General features: G+C 39.1%; 1 protein-coding gene across 3 annotated transcripts in view; it reads left to right on the top strand.

Annotated features, from left to right (window-relative positions):
* sptbn2 (spectrin, beta, non-erythrocytic 2) overlaps window positions 1-19,315 on the top strand; it is a 54,044-nt gene that overhangs the window by 18,074 nt on the left and 16,655 nt on the right. For 2 of the 3 annotated variants that reach the window (XM_080866810.1, XM_080866808.1), the window contains exons 3-12: window positions 15,195-15,346; window positions 15,592-15,765; window positions 16,063-16,154; window positions 16,244-16,324; window positions 17,345-17,460; window positions 17,785-17,897; window positions 17,995-18,182; window positions 18,290-18,407; window positions 18,509-18,667; window positions 18,768-19,070. In XM_080866810.1, the coding sequence (XP_080722936.1) occupies window positions 15,195-15,346; window positions 15,592-15,765; window positions 16,063-16,154; window positions 16,244-16,324; window positions 17,345-17,460; window positions 17,785-17,897; window positions 17,995-18,182; window positions 18,290-18,407; window positions 18,509-18,667; window positions 18,768-19,070 (1,496 nt within the window). Of the gene's footprint in view, window positions 1-2,455; window positions 3,093-15,194; window positions 15,347-15,591; window positions 15,766-16,062; window positions 16,155-16,243; window positions 16,325-17,344; window positions 17,461-17,784; window positions 17,898-17,994; window positions 18,183-18,289; window positions 18,408-18,508; window positions 18,668-18,767; window positions 19,071-19,315 lie in introns of those variants that run through there. The other variant, XM_080866809.1, reaches the window with a different exon arrangement.

The following is a 19,315-nucleotide window of genomic DNA, read 5'->3' as shown; positions in this document are numbered from 1 at the left end:
GGAGCAACAGGCAGTCGCCAACACACATATATACATGCACAAACACGCACACGCACACATCGAAACCACACGCTATAATGATCTTGAGCACTATTGTAGTCAATGTGTTTGTCAGATATACACCTCATTTTACTGGGGAGGAGTGCACCACAGTTCATTTCCTTTAGGAGCTGCCGTTATATAGAAATTGCACTTTATAAACAGTCATGTCCTGTCAGGTAACTTTTTATTATATAGCAGTATGCTGTAATACTGTTTGCACTTGTGATCAAACAAGAACTTGTGTGTGTATGTGTGAGCTTCTATGTGAATGTCTTTAAATACTGTCTAAGTTTTACAAGTGTGGACTTGATGTGCACATTCTTTGACATGCTCTAGCAGCTATTCCCCCCAGGCTTAGCTTAGGCCCACCGTTTATGACTTCTCCCCAAATGTCAAGACTTTGTGCAGTTTCTAAGGTGCTTTTTCTTTTCACGTCTTCCTCTCAATTTCTGTCAAACGTTTTGTGCCTGTCTCTATGTAACATGATTAGCAGTGCGTACCTCTTACAGTGGAGAGCTTCTCTTGTTTTAAGATCATTTTCATTTACAGATAACCACTTATCGACTGTACTGTACCGTGTGGGCAGCAAGGCAAGCTGTGCAAATTTGCATTTTTTGAAACCAACGGCTTGCTTCAAACGCAAACAGTTAGGCGTGTTCACTTGAGAGCGCGTCCACAGCTACAACACATGGCCTTTGAAAATTATTTGAGTGATTTCTCAAAATCTGTGTGCTTTGTGTTCAGTTTTGTAATAGATCTGCATAATTATCATAGACACAACAAACCTGAACTGTATTTAAAGTAGGCCTTTTAATAGGATATTTTTAATAATCAACTGAAACATAAAACAGACACGTGTGTTTGTATTTGGCTTGTGTAAATTTCGCCACATTTATGGACTCATATGAGTAGTTCACCCTACTCTCTTTAGGGGAATTCCCCTTCAGATCAAAGTTTAGAGTACACTTCATTCTTCCGTCCTCCCATGGGTGCTCAGCTGGGGTTGTGCTGTGAGACAGATAAAATATACATGTTTAGCAAGAGATGTCTACTCTTTCCCCTTTTTTAGTGCTTACTCCCCCAGCAGCTTCTGGTTTTTCTGTCTTATCAGGCTAATTAACCACACAAGCTCATTATTCATTGTCACTGCCTGTAGTTTGTTGAGTGTGGAATTTCTCCCAGATGTCATTTAGACAGTTTTCATGTTTCACAAAAGTAACTCTAATCTTGTTTCTTAATTTGTTCATTCGTGGGTTGCATAGCGAGGTAATGCTCACATTTATCTGGTTTTTATTTTTGATGTGATTGCGATGTTTAAAATATGTCCAATGGGATTTTAAGTGGGATAGCTTTGGTGCACTATTTTTCTCACTACATTTGATTGTAGCATAGTCGCTGTTCCTCAAGAGGAAGTGTGTCCTCTTTGGATCTCATTAGTCCAGTCCCCCCTCCATAAACACCCAGTTACAGAAAGCCTGGGGCATTTGGTCCTCTAATGAGAACAATCCAGATGCTGCCAGCTCATCAGGACAAACACAGACCAGACCACGATGATCCCCCCTGACCAGACTAAAAGAGCCTGAAAGAATATGACCTTTGTCCTCACTGTGTTTATAGTTTTGTGTTATTTTTGAGCTGGCGTTTATTAAATATACATTACATTTTAAAGGTGAAGTTTCCATTCAATGCTATTTACTGTTAAGAATTTATATTTATAATCTCCTGTTAATGTATACTCTTTGTTAACAGTGAACTTACTCTGTATTACACAGATTAAACTCTTTAATGGAAATAATGGCAAGTATGTATTCAGCAACTATACAATGGTGAGAATCAGTTCTTAACTGCTTGAAAACGCCTAAATTGATTATAATGAAATTAATTTAATGATTTTCTTGAAGAGCTGCTAGTTTTAGTACTTGGTTCTAAACTAGTAAGAAGTCAGATCTGCTTAAACCATTTAGTTTTTAAGAGTTAACAACTCACTTCCACCCCCTCTGCCTCATGAAGTAACACGCAAGTTGACAGATTTTGAATCTTGTTATGGCAGGAAACACTTGCTGCCTTTCTGAGACTTTCTCAGCAGCTTCCTTCCTGTCTTAACGCCCTTCTCATAACGCAGCCCCCACATACAGTAAAGGAAAGATTAAACGTTGTCTTACAAAATAACATACGATCATGTAAAATGATGAGGACTTTTGTGACGCACCTTTCAGGCAAGCCACACCCCGGTGCTCTCTGGAATTAAGGTGGAGTTAGATAATCCACCTAGGGCTACACTGAGCAGAGGACTTTAATGGTTTAGTCCGCCTTCACACCTCCTCCCTCGCTTCCACCATGTTCTATCTATGTGCTCCTCCTTCAAACACACCTTATGCAAATGGCACAATTTTTAGAGAGCCCAGCAGGCTTTGTTTACACAGCTATCCGACTATGGCCGGTTAGCTTGCCTGCAGCTCCTGTGTTCTGCTCCAGCAAATGCACAGAGGTTGAAGGGAAGGAATACCCAGGGTTTTTTTTGTTCTCTCACTAGAACCACAAGGGAGTGTAACTTTGCTCAGAGGCCAGAGGGGTGGTGAAATGAATGAAACAAGAGAACTTTTTGCTCCTCAGTTTTGGTTAAATGATTCTTTGAAAAAATCCCCCACCGTTGCACTCACTCTGCGTGTCATTGGACAAGGTGGACCTTACGGTGGATGAAGAGAAGAAAAGGCGGCAACATTTCTCAGCTTGTGTTGTGGGAATAAAAGAGGAGGATATACCAAGGCTTTTGTGGTACACTAAAAGTATCTTTTGGATAACCTTTTAAAGGATTTGATCTTGGTTTGTTTTTCTTTTAAAAGTCGCAAAGTTTGCTTCTGTTGTGCTATGTGGGAAAATACCCATTCATTCTGTGCCTGAGAGGAATATTTTACAAAGACGGCTTGAGGACGAAAAAAAAAACATGGAGTGGGACCACAGGGAAAGAGATTCCTGCTTGTCCCCAGCAGCTTTTGTTAATCAGGTGCAATACTCTAACATCCTCGAAGGAAGATTTAAACAGTTGCAAGGTAAGAGTTAGATCTCATTGAAAGGGAAGATCCTTTTTAATTACCACACGTTTCTATGATGTTGTTATTTTTTTAATTTTTAAACATTTTTTTTAACTGAGCTGATACCTTGATAACTTGATAACCTTGATAACTCTGCCGTATAACTCTGTGCTGCTTATGAAAACCGTTTTTAATGTTACTAATGTTGATAAAGCAGTTGTAGAGCCAGCAGCAAACACGTATTCTGTTGTTTGTTGAAACAGGAAATATTGAGTAGAAATCTACTACTTGGCATGCAGTAGTTGTGGGTGCAGGTGCTTCGAGTTGTAACTAAGGCCGCAAAAGACTTTATTTTTTCCCCTGGATGAGGTAATTATCAGCATGAGGTTGAAATAATTCTTCTTACTTATGAACCTTTTCTGAGCTAGGAGAGAAATGAGGAAGAGATACAGTAGGCTCTCGGCTCATATCTAAAGCAGGCAGTCAGTCTGGTACCTGATCACTGCGCCACCTGTCCGTTCTTATCTTATTACAATACACAGCTCTGTTACTCACTGAAGCCTGCCAAGTCTATGAGATCTAGCTTATAGAAATCAGAGGCCATGGGAAAAGAATCTTAGGCTGAAACTTACAGGGTTCCCTTAAAATTAATCTCTTAACTACACTAATCCAATTACTTTCTTAACTAATGTCTGTAAAAGCTTGTGCTAAATAGCAGTTAATATGTTTACCTGAAAACAGTTTTTAAAGTGTGGAGGTTTACAGTATTTGAAAGTGTGTAGTGTGAGGGACACTGGCCTGCCATTTGTGTGCATGAAGATCAGTCTATTCCTGGTTGCCATCTGGGATGGAGAACTGCCTTCAAGTTTACTTGAAGGGCAGGTCTACTTTCTACTTTCTTTGCAGGTTTGACATTCTTGTTGCACACCAACACGTTGGCCAATATCTACATTATCGCAAGATTATCGCGGAAATAGACACGGTTTCTGTTGAAGGTTTATTTCTTATCTGTGAAGTAATGTTTACATCTTAACTCAAAACACTGCTAGTTTTCACTGGAGATAAGAGCCACATAACAAATGGTATCACTTTCCTTAAGAATATATAAACGTTGCTGCATTTTCTTAAACTGATCTTGCACCCACATTCACTGGTAAGCTAGGGGTACATTCCAGCATGTTTTTCTTCAACTTCAGCCTGTAACTCACAGGCAAATGTATGGGTTCAGAGATTAGTCATCAAGCTAGTAGCAATGATTCCCTATTACAAAGATACTTTCTGTCTAATGTGTTGGAGAGATGACTATGAGCTACACATGATCTACCTCTACTTTGATAGACGTGTTTGTGCGTAGATGTGTTTTGGGTAAAATTTGTCATAAATGCAATGATACACATGTATCTAAATGCACAGCACATCTTGTCAACACCCACTTGCATTTCCAGTTTGACTACCCTTGCGGCTCATTCTTTGTGTCACTCCCTCATGTTGAATCATGAGAGCTGGTGTAATTGAAGGATATGGTGTGCACTCACATAGTTTTGTCATAGCACCAATTTGCAAAAAGGTTTTGCATTGCATCATTTACATTTTATTAGAAATATTTGCCATTCATTTGCAATTTTCATTTTTTGCAAGATTAAATTAGCGCTTTGTCATTTTAAACACAAACGTCATCTCTGTTGTGCAATATGCTACAGTTACTTTAGAAATCTTAACACAGACAAGGGCAAATATTTTATCGGGCCCAGTACCAGTCCAACAAGAAGTCATGTTTAGGATCTTCTGGCTGTTGTGTAAGTGATGGCTAAATGGTAAAAGTTAAACTGAATAACTATATTACAGTGGTCAAAGCAGACATGTTTAATGAAAAACCAGGCCTAGTGGTTTACGCCATTTCTGTCAGTAGTCTCTGTTACAGGTTGGAGGGAAGTTTTTTTTCCTGTTGCCCAGATCACACTGTGTATTATATTCCTTTTGTGTGTAAAGTACATTGGAGGAAATCTATACCAAAGTTCAGCCTTTTACTTCAGGCAAGAGCCAAGATGAATATTTTTTCATTCACTATCCCAATTCATCAGTAATTAGGGTAAGAGTTATAATTTGTCAAACAGCCATACTTGGCATTGTTTCATCAGTTTTGGTTTGTTGTTTTAGTGACAGCATTCATTCATTTCATTTTGTTTTTACGTCAGTGTTACCCCTGGCTTCATTCTGATAGCCACAAAAGTCACATCGTCTGCATGCTTTAGTATATCAGTATGTGGCAATCTTGTGTCTATCTCTGAACTGTATGCCCCTGTTTAATGTGGCTGCATGCCGTCGTAACTTGTGCTTGTATTGAACGTGATATACAAGTGTTACCAAGTTCAGCCAAGTAAGACTGCTTTTAGAGAAGGGATCAGGGTGCCCAGTCAGACTGAAGCTAACAGGTTCAGATGCTGTGAGGTTAATGGAAATGTGTAAAAGGGCATTTAGACAACAGAGTGTTGGTCCAAAGGGTCACTTTCTTAGCCACTGTGGACTTTGGCAGTACTGTCACTCAGCAGGCCTTAGCAGCATGGCATTGTTCAAACAGAAAGTACTTTTCTCTAAAGCCTTCAAATAGACAAAGTGACGAGGTGTCCATATATACTTTGCAGCATAGGCTATTTTGAACTGAACCCACAGATTTCTCACTGTAGTGTGTAATAATTGATTCTCAGCCTGATATGTATTTCCTGTACTAATTTAGTTCATATAATCTGTTGACTCTCCATAAAGAAGTGGCTAATGTTGTTGTGTTTATCTACTTTTTCTGCATAATTAAAAAAATGAATTAATACTGGGGGACATCAGTGGTGCATTTTGCTCAAATATCAAATCTAGCAAGACACTTTTGAATGTTTGTAACCTGATATTTCTAAAAGTCTCAGTGAAAGCTCAGTGACTTGTGGCCTTTGGCTGTAACTGAGAGTCACATCAGCAAGGGTGAAGATTTAACATAGGTGCAGACATGCACAATAACTTTCTTTGTTTGTAAAGTGCAGAAAGAAAGAGGTCATTAGACAACAATGGTATAATGAATGTTGTCCTATTTACATGTTACATGCCACATGGGTCCAGAAGTTATCGTTAAGGGATGCTTATTTATGTTTCTTTTCTCATGGGATTGGCCTTGCCCAGTCTAGATTTCTCCCATCTTCCTTTATTATCACGTGCAGCTGAAAGTTCCACAAAGAAATGTGATTGAAGGAGGGTATCACTTCCATCAGTACGATTTAAAAAGGAGAGGAGGTCTCTCTGTCATACCCTCCCTGTCAGTTGTAATAACAAACCCGTTAAAGTTGGGCAAGCTTCTAAAGTTGCAACCTCAAGCTGCTAAAAGTGCAAGAATAACTCATGCCACATGTGGCAAGGCGGCGGTTTTACTACAGCCCTAGTTTCAAAGTTATAAGTGAAGGAAGGGAAGTTCCGCTTTTATAGGGAGAAGAATGTGAAAGCATGCGCATCTGTGTTTCACTCACTTGCACAGACAAGACATTTCTATTTCACACAAAAATGCAAAGAATGAAATCAAACCAGAATATAAAAATGGCACTGAATAAACACAAACAGTGGCAGGGTACTATAACACTGTAGATATTTACAACACAAATTGTTGACTTCCAAGTAGATAGATATTTTAAGTTGAAGCAGTGGTGAAATGACGGGTAGAAACACATTTCACTTACAGTGGAAAAATGATTAGCGTGGGACTGAGAAAGATTTCTGCCAATGTGGCGTTAATTTTTAGCTTGGTGGCTCCAGGTAATGAGTACATCATGTGTTGTTTTCCCCGTACTGGTAGAAAAATATTTACAAACACCAACATCTCCCACAACTTCTGTAAAACGATTGCATTGCTCATGGCACCCCACACCATAGTTAGTGTTGATTGAAACCACCCACTGGTGTCAGTGCAGAATGGTAACCACTAACCACAAAGATTACAAGCTGCTTTTGTCTGTGGGAGTTTTTTCTCTCTAAGTACTTCATGGTATCTCTTTAATGAGTGCCTTGGGTCTACTCTGTAATTTCAGATAGCCAACAGTTCAAGCCAATCACTGACTATAGATTTCTGAGCTTCATGGCGCTTCCAGATTAGTTCCAAATGACCCGTGTAGTGCTGTAGTGTGATTGTTGTGTGTGTGTTTTAGAATTTTCAGTGGTAAAACCTGCAATTTTATGATTTTATTTGCAGCAACCAACAATATTTTGTCCTTAGATGGTTGTCACCATTCGACACAGAATGTGAAATATCTTGCTGTTTTATGTACATAATGGATTCAGCACAAAGTTATCTATCCATCCACCCACCCACCCATCCATACATTTATTTTTCTTAACTGCTTATCCAGTTCAGGGTTGTGATCGAGCCAATAACTATCCCAGGTGTCATTTGGTTAGAGGCCGGGTATATCCTGGGCAGGTCGCCAGTCTATCACAAGGCCAAAACACAGACAACCATTCACTCTCACATTCACACCTGCAGGCAGCTTAGAATCACTAATTAACCTAACATCAGCAACTCTGCCTTTAGACTGTGGAAGGAAGCCAGAGTACCTAGAGAGAACTCACACAGGCACATGGAGAACATGTAAACTCCACATAGAAGGTGGGGCAACAGTGCTAACCACCCTGCTCTCCTGAGAAGCTGCCATGTTATACATTCATGCAGAATTACTTAAATATGCAGTATGTTATAAAGGCAGATATCAAGTATAAAACTTGACATGCATCCATAAATAAATGTATGCATATTGTAGTAATATGCATTTATACATACCCAACAATCCTGATGTAGTATAGTGTTGATTTTTCATTTACTCTACATATACAGTTTCAATTGAGTTTTATTTATAGAGCACAAACACATACTTCAAAACGCTTTATACTATAAGGTAGAGCTGGGCGATATAAGATTTTTTCATATCACGATATGTTTTTTTTTTTTTTTTCATTTCAGGCGATAACGATATATATCACGATATAAGCCAAATAACTATATTTGTAAGATTTAAATGTGCCGTTGCTCACAAGTAAAATGTGAAATAATCAGCAGCTTGTTTTGATTTAAATATTTATTTCCCATAATAAGTTCAACAGGGTAGATGTACTTAAGGAACATGAGACTTTTTCAGATAAATAAAGGCAAATATTGCAAACTACACAAAAGGCAGCCGCTAAAGCGTTTAAGTTTCAAAATAGAACAAAAAACACAGACTACTAAATTGTCAATTCCACTTAGAAACAAAATATTAATTCTAAAAATAAATCTTAGTTTGTTTTACAGAAGAACAGACAAAATTGACTAACTTTTGTCAATATCAAATAAACTGAGAACTAAAAGGAAATTCTCAATCTCTCCTTGTTGTATAGCTTAGCTTTTCAAACAGTTTTAACAGTTACTTTAGTCTGACAAAAGCCGCTGTGATTGGTTCAGCTCTGCGCTACTTAATTTGGATTGGCTGTTCTTTTTTTTTTCTTTTTTTTTAAGAGGACAAGAGCGGTGAGGTCTATCGCAATAGTTAAATTTTTCTATCGAGAAAAAGTTATTCAGATCGTTCGTTATCGTTCTATCGCCCAGCTCTACTATAAGGTAAAGAGCCTACAATAATAGAGTGAAACCCAGCAATCACACGGCCCCCTATGAACAAGTACTTGGCAACAGTGTGAAGGAAAAACTCTCTTTCAACAGGAAGGAAGCTCGAGCATAACCAGGCTCAGGGAGGCTGAGCCTGGTTCACAGCTAGTTTGGGGTTGAGGGGAGAAAGACAGGACACACTGTGGAAAAGAAGTTACTAATAACTATTGATTAAATGCAGAGTGGTGTGCAAACACATAGCAAGTACAAAAAGGTGAGTTCAGAAGAAAAATGCTCAGTGCATTATGGGAAGCCCCCAGTAGCCTATGCCTATTGCAGCATAACTAAGGGAGGCTTCAGGATCCCCTGATCCAGTCCTAACTAAATATTTTATCAAAAAAGGAACGGTTTTAAGCCGAATCTTAAAAGTGGGGAGAGTGTCTGTGTCCTGAATCCAAACTGGGAGCTGGTTCCAAAGAAAAGGGGCCTGAATTTATGAGTAAGTAAAGAAATCGCAACACAATGGCCCAGTGTGTTTGACAGTGGGTGATCTTACTTAGAAAAGGTGAAGAAAATCTGCAGTGTACATTTTTTCCTTTTATCTGAAGTGCTTACTGTGGAAAGTTATTTATGGTTGGCGTCGCTCCTTGTCCAGCGTGCAGAAGTGATGCCACTGGGAGTCCAGAATGCACTGTCATCCAACGCAGTGCATGGATGCAGAATTCATAAGAAAGAAAGGATTAGAAGTTGCCCTCTGCCCCCCCTCACTAATGCTTTGTCTTCGTGATGTACAGCACAAACAGACAAGATTTGATGAGCAACGCGGGCAGAAACAGTGCTGGCATTAAGTCCTGTTCCAGTCTCTGTTGTGTATACAGTAACACACACAAACAATTCTGACCTTGACGTGGGCTCGTAAAGGAAATTAATTTTATCAGTGACATTGTCAGCAGTGGATAATAATCTCAAAGTCTTAATCAAAAAGTGATGATTACTGATTTTGTTCAGTTGATTTATTGCCTCGTATTTCAGGGTTATTTTAAATGTTTTGTACATTTTGCTGTATGAATGCTTTTTTGACAGGCCGAGATGGCAACCATCATGATGATCACATGCTGTGCTGCAGCAAACATGTTTTTGAAACGATAGTCCTGTTTTTTGCAAACTGAACACAGTGTGTGTGAGTGTGAAATTTCCAGCCAAACAATATTCTGTCTCAGTTACACTGCACACTGCGGGGTCACAGCAAGTAAAAAAAACATATTTTAATGTACACAGTCATGTGATTTTTTTTTTCCTGTGATCATTATTTATTACACCTTGATGCAGCAGTGACCACTGAATTAAAAAAGCACATTATATGCTGGCATATTAAAAAACAAAACAAAAAAACCCCCCAAAAATAAATAAAAAACCAATAACTTCCTACAAATGATATCCTAAACTTTATATGACCCCATAAACTGCCACTGCTGATAAAGACTGTTGTCTTTATGGTTTTCCTTCTGAGCCTTGGGCCACTAAGTCAGTGTTAGTGTTGTATCTGTCTCCATGTTATCACCAAACATGATCCCGGGCACTATGAGCCACACAGACAGGATTAAGTCTGGCGGCATATTGGTTCGGATTACCTGCAGATAATCATCGTTATCAACAGTGCCCAAGTTCATTTGACAGTGAAATAGAAAAGCAGCAGCAAACTAAACCCCCGAACCTTCAATTGTAAAGAGGGCACTGGCTGAGACAGGCCCTCACCTCCCTCACTCTGACATATACTTAAAGCTTACTACCAGACACGAACATGTTCAAAGTGGCTGGACATGCCCGAATGTGCCTTTGAAACATTTAGCGATGACTTTAACCACAGGTTTTGATCTGTTATTAGTAAACTATAGAGGAAAAACATGACATTTAGAATTTTAATTACTTGTTTTTCTACCTTGCACAAAGAGACTCCAAAAGAGTGAGCAAGAAATGCATGATAGGCAGGATCTTAAATCTACATTTATAATGTTCGTTTTAGTGATACCTAAATACGGGTACATTTTACTCTTATGTCAGACACATGTGCTGTGAAATCATTTAGTGGTAGGGTATCCAGTTTAATATGTTTTTGAATTAAAAATAAATAGTATAGTAGTAGATTGAATCCTCATTTGACATGGGGTATATGCTAGGATTTATATAACATCCAGAGCACTATCTGTCTATTTAGTGCTAATTACAGGTATGTAAACACAAGTAAATCAACGGTGTTATCACAATGAATAGTAGTGTGAGAGCTTTTATTTTAAACTGTGAAGTTTGCGGACTTATTTTAGTGTTTTTATTTGAAGAAGAGAGCTAAGACAATGCAAGACAAACTAGTAATTATCAGACTTGGCTTCTAAAGCCCCAGTTTTCTCACTCTTCTCTCATATTGTCTGTTGTGTAATTCTCTAACAGTGTTTGGAAACCCTGAAGGTGTTTCACATGACGTGAGACATTTGACACTATAAGTAGAGCATAGTTTGAGCTTTCTTTATCTTTTGTCACCATCATGCATCAGTGTTCACACTTTTCAAAATACATAGTGCACCACCAGACTTCCTGTTGTGGAAGCTAAGCAGGTTAGTAAAATGTAAAATTTCAATTAGATGTGAACGAACTAACATTACAGTTGACGTGTCATGCTTTGCACTTGCAAAAGCAACAGCTGCAGTAGTTTTACACTTATCTACCATATCCACCTCTGATGACAGGTTTGTGTTTGACTGCTTTGAATGAGCAAACACGTCAGAGACTGATGTCTGTGTTTGTCTGTCTGGTTTTCTTGTTCGGCAGCATTGTTATTAGGAGTGTAGCACAGGCGAGGTAGGTACTAGCATTTTATGGGGGTTTTTAGGACCCCTGCCCACCAACCCACTGCCTCCTCCTCATTGCTGGGTGCTATGTCACAACATGACCAAGCCTTAAGAGGAATGTAGCCACTTCCACAGCGCTCCTGTGCAACAGAAGTCCTTATTTTCTGGCTTATTAAACAACTTCATACTGATTAGCAATCCTTTAATAACTGAATAATCTGTCATTGTTAGACACGAGAAATATGGGGAAACAAATAAAGGAGGCTTTGTTAGAGTCTATTATTAAAAGGTGTAAGAACCAAAGCCCAAACCACAATCCACTACTAGCTCATCCCATGGCAACATCTAGAGAACTATCCTATACTAAAGCTCTTTGACTGAGTAGCTGCTTGATGACAATGCTATTCCTTGTTTGTCAGCGTATCTCTTAAGTTCCAGTAAAACTGGTAAAAACACACCTATCCTCAGGACTGTCGGGCTGATAGCTGAAATGGTAGCCTGAGTTCCAGCTATTCACCATATATGCCTGTAGGCCATGGCTGTAGCCGGCCCTGTCGCCTGTTTTGAGTTAACATTTCTTTCTACAACCTGCTTTTTTGTCTTTGTTTGTATAACTCTGTTATTAAAAATTTAACAAGTTTAAAAAAAAGCAAACATTTCACGTCTTATCTAAACTGAATTAGATTCTTCATTCTATCATTCATTCAGTTTTATAGTATCATTAATTGTAAAGATGTTTGTTTGTTTTGGGGGTTTGGGGTTTTTAAAAATCTAAAACTTAAATCTCTAAATTACAAAAGTAAAGACCTTTATTACTTTGGATGGGAAGCATTTTCTTTTCTCTCCATAGGTGTAATATGAGTATTGTGTTGACTTTGTTTCGGCTCTGGCTGGGCAACTCAGGGAAAATCTGAGACTTGTCCTGAAGCTGCTCTGGTGTTGTGCTGTCTGTATGTTTTTGTTCACCGTCATGTTCGTAGGTGGTCGCAGTCTCTGGTTGCATGTATTCTTTAAGGAACCTGTGTGTCTGGGCAGAATGCATTCTCCTCGTAGTTCTGACTAGTCTAAGAATGGTACTAACCATGTAATAAACAGTGCCAGGTGTCTGCACATATTGTCAAGTATCACTATCAGAGTTGCTTTAAATGAAGTTTTGTACATTTTTTTAACCTTTAAATGGACTCACGCGTCATATCTTTAACTTAAGAGTTAGTTCTGTTTAGCCATTCTAAGACAATGGCCTGATCAATAGAGTACTATTCCTTTACTAGTATTACTCTGACCTAGTACTACTACAGTTCTAGTGGTAGTAGGAACAATCACAGCTTTACAAACTCTTTGGCTTGGTTTTGTCATAACATTCAGTGTGTTGATTTATTTAATTTCTGCTGACTTCCTATATGTATCTTTGTATCTGTTAACTGAAATGTTTTTTGTGCATCCAGTGAACACAGTCAGATGGCAATCTGTACCAAGGTTTCTGCATTATAATTTTGAGTATTAACTCAGTGGTTTATTTATTTGGTACTCTAGTGACTCTATGCACATGTTCTCAGTAATTGCTGCCCCACCCAACAGGGTATAACATTATCAGTAAATAATACTTTATAGTTGTATGTAAATTTAACTTCCTTTCATCTTCCTGTGTGGTTTTGTGTGAAATTCTGACATGATAAGTGCTTGTTGTTATTTGGAAATGTTCGTTGAGACACTCAGTTCAGTGCTGTTTCAGTAAAACAATCTAAGTGAATGTATTCAAAACATAAATACGTTAATTAGTTAATTAAAAATGTATAAAAACTGGAGTGGCTGTTTAGCTCACTAGGTTGAGCATGCAGTCCATACGCCATAAGGCTGATGCAGAGTCTTTTCTAGGCTCTCTTGGTGATGTTTTTTTGGCAGTGTGATCAGTCCTTGAGATTTCATTTCAAGGTTGTGAAATGGCTAGAAAGACATTGTAACATGAGTCTCAGTGGGCAGAATGAGACTCGACAAGTTTGTCCTTCTGTAGTTGGCAGTCTGGCAAGTCAGATGCTCATGGGATTTATATACATCATTGATACCATGTTAATATAATATTAACAAACACCACATGGGCCTGGTTGCGAGAGGTCATGCTTAATGAAAGGTTTATTTAAATGAAAATACTTATAAATGGACAATTAATTACAGATTACTTGAAGTTTGCTGTGCGCGCAACATTACAAGAAACAAAGAGCGCTGTCTGCAGTGTGGATGAAGCACCTTCAGTCTGAAATAATTATACCACTGATTTGATGTTCCACCCATGGAGACGTGCATGAGATTTCAAAATGTTCTGCTTTTTGAGTTTACCGTTAATGCAAGTTGATTACGCAACAGCAGTCTTTGGTTACTGCAGCTTGTTCAGCTTAGATTGTTCACTGATTCCAGAGTAGCTTAGGATCCATCTAATAATCAGAAATACAAATGACTAAACCTTGAAGTGACTCAGTAATCCTTCCACTACTTTCTTTTATTGTATTTCGGTCAATTTCAGTAAATGTCGTGCAAACAATTGGTTATGAAGTCAGCTTAATATGTATTTATATGTTTTTTTTAGTCCACTAAAGTTACCATAGGGATGCTGACCTCTAATCTCACGGATCACTGTTAAGCTTATTCACTGCAGCCTCTCACTCCTGCATGAACTGACTAGGTATCGGACAGGTCTTTGAGTGGGCAGTCTCAGCTTTGCATAATGTTTCATTAGAGCAATAAAGTAGTTTGCATTGCCAGGCCTTACCTCCTGCTTGGGGAGTTTTGACAAATGAACAAGTGTTGATGTTTTCAAAATGCAAATTCAGCGTATGCAGCAACTAATACGGTCTCTTAAACAAACAGTGCTCCTGAACAGCACCACATGCAACGCCTTTGAGATTTTTTTTAACTAACTAATTAACTACTAACTTATGAACAAACTGATTGACCTCACTAGCGAGAGGGCGCAAGATTGCAATGGAGAGTTTCTTAAATTTGACTCATTAGATTTGAGTTGCACTTCTGCCCTGTTTTATGTCTAATTTTAAGTTGTTCTTGCATTAGGTGCAGTGCTGTAAGTACAGTGCTAGAATAGTGTTTTGAAAAGGCAGGGAGACCTTGTATCCTAGAAATGAGGTCACCTTGTTAGGTGGTGGAGCAGGATTAGCTTCTTACTCCCCCGGTCCATATGTCTCAGCTGCTGTTACAGCTTAATTTATTGTGATTCCTTTTTTCAGCCCTGCTCTTTCAAAGGAACAATAAAAAGTACTCACTAAATGCCATTACTTCATGCTGGTTTTGCACAGTCTTGTTTCTAAACTGACGTCTTCAGAGTAATTAGCAATGCACACATTAGCAGAGCTATCGGTAAACTGTGGTTTGTGGGGGGAGCACCTCTCACTAAGCTGTCACTAGTGATTCTAAAGACTTAATGGCATAGCTTGTCTGTGAAATGAACTGCACAGGGCAGGGGCTTAAGTCCTTATGACTTACTGTCTCCTGGCTGAGCTCAGATGTGATCAAAACTATAGACATTTGTTTTGTTTTTCTTTTTTTTACTGTAAATATGCATTTCCTACAGAGTAATGGCACTGAAGACAGTTCGTAGTAAAGTTTATGTTGTTGTAATGTGTAAAGGCTTTAACCCCCCTCTCTTTCTTTCATCCTTTGCAGATGAACGTGAAGCAGTACAGAAGAAAACCTTTACCAAATGGGTAAATTCTCACTTAGGCCGAGTGACCTGTCGCATTGGTGACTTGTACACCGACCTACGGGATGGGCGCATGCTAATCCGCCTTCTGGAAGTGCTCTCAGGAGAACAGCTGGTTAGTATCACAGAGGAACTAATGCTTTATGTCCCAATCCTGACCCATACCCTCAGGATGACCCTCACAAGTCAGGAGGAAGGAGAAATCATGTGCTTCATTTCTTGTTTTTTGTTTTTTAAAAAAATATGTGATTTACTTCTTTTGCTTCTACTTGCTTTTCTTTTTTTAAACTCCTGCCAAGCCCTGTCTTCTTCAACAATGTCAACCTATGTCAACTTGTATTTTTCTGCTGCTTCCCCTAGCCAAAACCTACTAAGGGCCGCATGCGTATCCACTGCCTTGAAAATGTTGACAAAGCCCTACAGTTTCTTAAGGAGCAAAAAGTTCATCTGGAAAATATGGGCTCACATGACATTGTGGATGGGAATCACCGTCTCACCCTGGGTCTCATCTGGACCATCATCCTTCGCTTCCAGGTAATATATAAAGTAGCTGTGATGAGCTCTACAGATTTTCCCTCTCACCTCAGTCACCATGTTGCTGAACTTGGGCTTTGGGATGTCAGGTCTCTGGATTTAGCCATGCCCAGAAAAACTGAATTATTAAAAGTTAACATAATTTTAAAAAGTAATTCTTTATGCCATTATTGTAGTTATGAACTTACTGTTGTTACTTGACTTCCTTAAATGTTATACACCCCACTACTGCAATAACATTTGAAGGTCAGTTATTATTGAAGCTCCGACCTGACTGGATGTGTACCATACTTACAGATTCAAGACATCAGTGTGGAAACTGAGGACAATAAGGAGAAGAAATCAGCTAAAGATGCGCTGCTGCTTTGGTGCCAAATGAAAACTGCTGGGTAAGAAAGGAGCAGTAAAAGAGAACCAGAAGGGTTGAATTTTTCTTTGTTGAGCTAATGATTAATGAATTCTTATCTGCCCTTTTCAGATACCCAAATGTGAATATACACAACTTCACTACCAGTTGGAGAGATGGTCTAGCGTTCAATGCCATCGTGCACAAACACAGGTCATTGACTTCTTCATGTATTTCACATCACTGATAACAGCTACAGTAAAAGCTGCCCTTTTTAAGCATGTACTTATTCAGTGTAATTGCAGTTTTTGTTTCTTACTGTAAGGTTGTTTTAGATAACTTAGTCATCCTCCAAATCAAAAGGGAGTGTTGTATTTTAATGGTTTTCATTCCCTTCGTAATGAGGAGCACCTGTCGCAGAACCATTTCCCATCTCTGGGGTGTTTTTATCCCCTTTTCTATTTAGGTCTCCACTTGCTCCTCCCATTCTTTAGTCTGCAGTATGCCTGAAAGGATGAAAATAAATAGGGAATAAGATGACCTAGATCACAGAAATTATAACCCACTTATTTTCTATTAAGAGCCATCCTTGATACCCCAGTTGCACACTCTGCTGGTAACTCATGAATAGCTAACATTTAAATGGAGCTGTAAAGTAGAAGCCAAAGGTGTAGCCTAAACACATATGACTCAGAGGAGAGCATATTGTTCCTTACAATGACTGCATACTGTGAGGGTGATAAGGGTGATACTTGATAGATGAAAGCCAACATGGCTTTCAGAGCAGTTAGTGAGCCGTAGGGTAGTTACGCAAACCACTGAGCTGTCTGTCGTTTACATTATCATGCAAGAAATTACATTATGCTCAGTCCTTTTTGTCCTCATTTTATTTTTTGTGAATGCATTCATGCTATAATATCCTATAGGTTTTAATAAAATATACTCACCCGAACGCCTTTCATACTTTTCTACCACCAACCAGCAACTGTAAATGAAAGCATCATTCAGGCATTAGTTTGCAGGTGTGGTTTTCATCCATGATCAGAAGCCTTTTTTCATGCAGATGACTTCATCCAGTTCTAGAGGAACATTTTATGCACCTTGGATTGAAAACATTTTCTTCTGTACTACAACAAGTTGCAATAAGTCAGCCGATATTCGTATTTGCTTGCACCTTGCACTCTTCTGTAACCCCTTCTCATTAAAGTCACAATTTTTTCCAATCCTCTGCAGACCCGACCTGATTGAGTTTGACAACCTGAAGAGGTCCAACGCTCACTACAATCTCCAAAATGCTTTCAATGTGGCTGAGAAGGAACTGGGGCTTACCAAGCTGCTGGACCCAGAAGGTGAGTGTTTAAAGCCTGAACAACAACAAAAGCGCTCTTGTAAGTCACATTGATGGCCTGATCTGTCTGCTAAGGCACTAAGCTGTTGCCTGAAACAGATTGGCGAGAGTTTGGCTATAGAGGATTACTGCAATAAATTTTAGATTAGGCAACACTGCATCACTGTAGCAAGTCAGCTATAGTGACATAACAAAAAGCATGATTAAAGATATAAACACTTTCCCACGTGTTATTCAGAGTGTTTTGATGCAAATATTATAGTATATATAATATAAATACCATGTAAATATTTATATTAACCATATTATTATTATTTTTTTCAAGATGTCAATGTGGATCAGCCTGATGAAAAGTCTATAATTACCTATGTGGCAACTTACTATCATTACTTCTCCAAGATGAAAGCCCTGGCAGTGGAGGGCAAACGAATTGGCAAGGTTAGTTTTGTGTGTTTACATTTATGTGAGTGAAAGTGAGTAGATGTACACTGACTTTATGTCCCCAGTTCAAATAATACATTTCTCTGCACTTCAGGTGCTCGACTATGCTATTGAGGCTGACCAGCTGATAGAGAAGTATGAGACCCTGGCCTCTGAGCTGCTGCAGTGGATCGAGCAGACCATAGTGACACTCAATGATCGGCAGCTAGCTAACTCTCTGAGTGCTGTACAGAACCAGCTCCAAGCTTTTAACTCCTACAGGACTGTGGAGAAACCTCCCAAGTGAGTGTCAGCTGGGTTAAGTGAATGAGTCAGTGCTTGGTAATCAATTATAATCCAAAATGGTGACGCTATGCAGTACGTTAACTATCAGTGTCTGATGTCCTCAGATTTACAGAGAAAGGAAACTTGGAGGTTCTTCTTTTTACTATCCAAAGCAAGATGAGAGCAAACAATCAGAAGGTTTACATGCCAAGAGAGGGAAAACTCATTTCTGACATAAATAAGGTATGGCTTGTTCTAGAAAAGGCAAGTACAGCCTTCCAACTCAATGTTCATTTTGTAGATTCTGGATGATACAGGCTTCCTGGCTTATATTTGCATGGCAGGCATGGGAACGACTGGAAAAGGCAGAACATGAACGTGAGCTGGCACTGAGAAATGAGTTGATTCGCCAGGAGAAACTGGAGATGCTCGCTGCTCGCTTTGACCGGAAAGCTGCTATGCGGGAGACATGGCTGAGCGAGAACCAGAGACTGGTGTCTCAGGTAAATTGAAAAAACACAAACAAAATTTGAATTCCTGATTTGAATGCAGTAAATAGATTTACAATAATGCAATCATGTGCTTCTTTTTCTCTGATATTAGGATAATTTTGGAACCGACCTGGGAGCAGTGGAAGCTGCCACTCGTAAACACGAGGCAATTGAGACAGACATTGGAGCATACTGGGAGCGTGTGGCCGCAGTGGAGGCTGTCGCCAAAGAGCTGGAGGCAGAGGGATATCATGATGTGCGGCGCATACTCGCACGAAGGGATAATGTGCTTCGACTCTGGGAATACTTGAAAGAACTTCTGGCTGCACGCAGAGAGCGTCTGAATGCCCACCGTGACCTACAGAGGCTGTTTCAGGAGATGCGTTACATCATGGACTGGATGGCAGATGAGAAGGTAAAGCTACCACAAAGAAACAGAAGCTTACATAAATTTGACTGCACTTTGTGTTGAATTACTACTTTGATTCCTGCATTCTCTTGAGGTTTTAATTAGCAAAAATGAGTTTCCTAATCCTCAATTAACATAATTGTTTTTCACATATGTCCCTGACAGCTTTAGTGTCAGCACTTTATAGCAGTAATTAGCTTTGTGCAGGCCTAGCCTGATTGGTGTTACCTTTCTTTGCTGGCTTTACTGAG

The sequence above is a fragment of the Rhamphochromis sp. 'chilingali' genome, assembly GCF_963969265.1.
Source record: "Rhamphochromis sp. 'chilingali' genome assembly, chromosome: 19".
NCBI classification, from domain to species: Eukaryota; Metazoa; Chordata; class Actinopteri; order Cichliformes; family Cichlidae; genus Rhamphochromis; species Rhamphochromis sp. 'chilingali'.
Note: the sequence above shows the minus strand (reverse complement) of the source record. Positions and strands in the feature narration are given on the sequence as shown.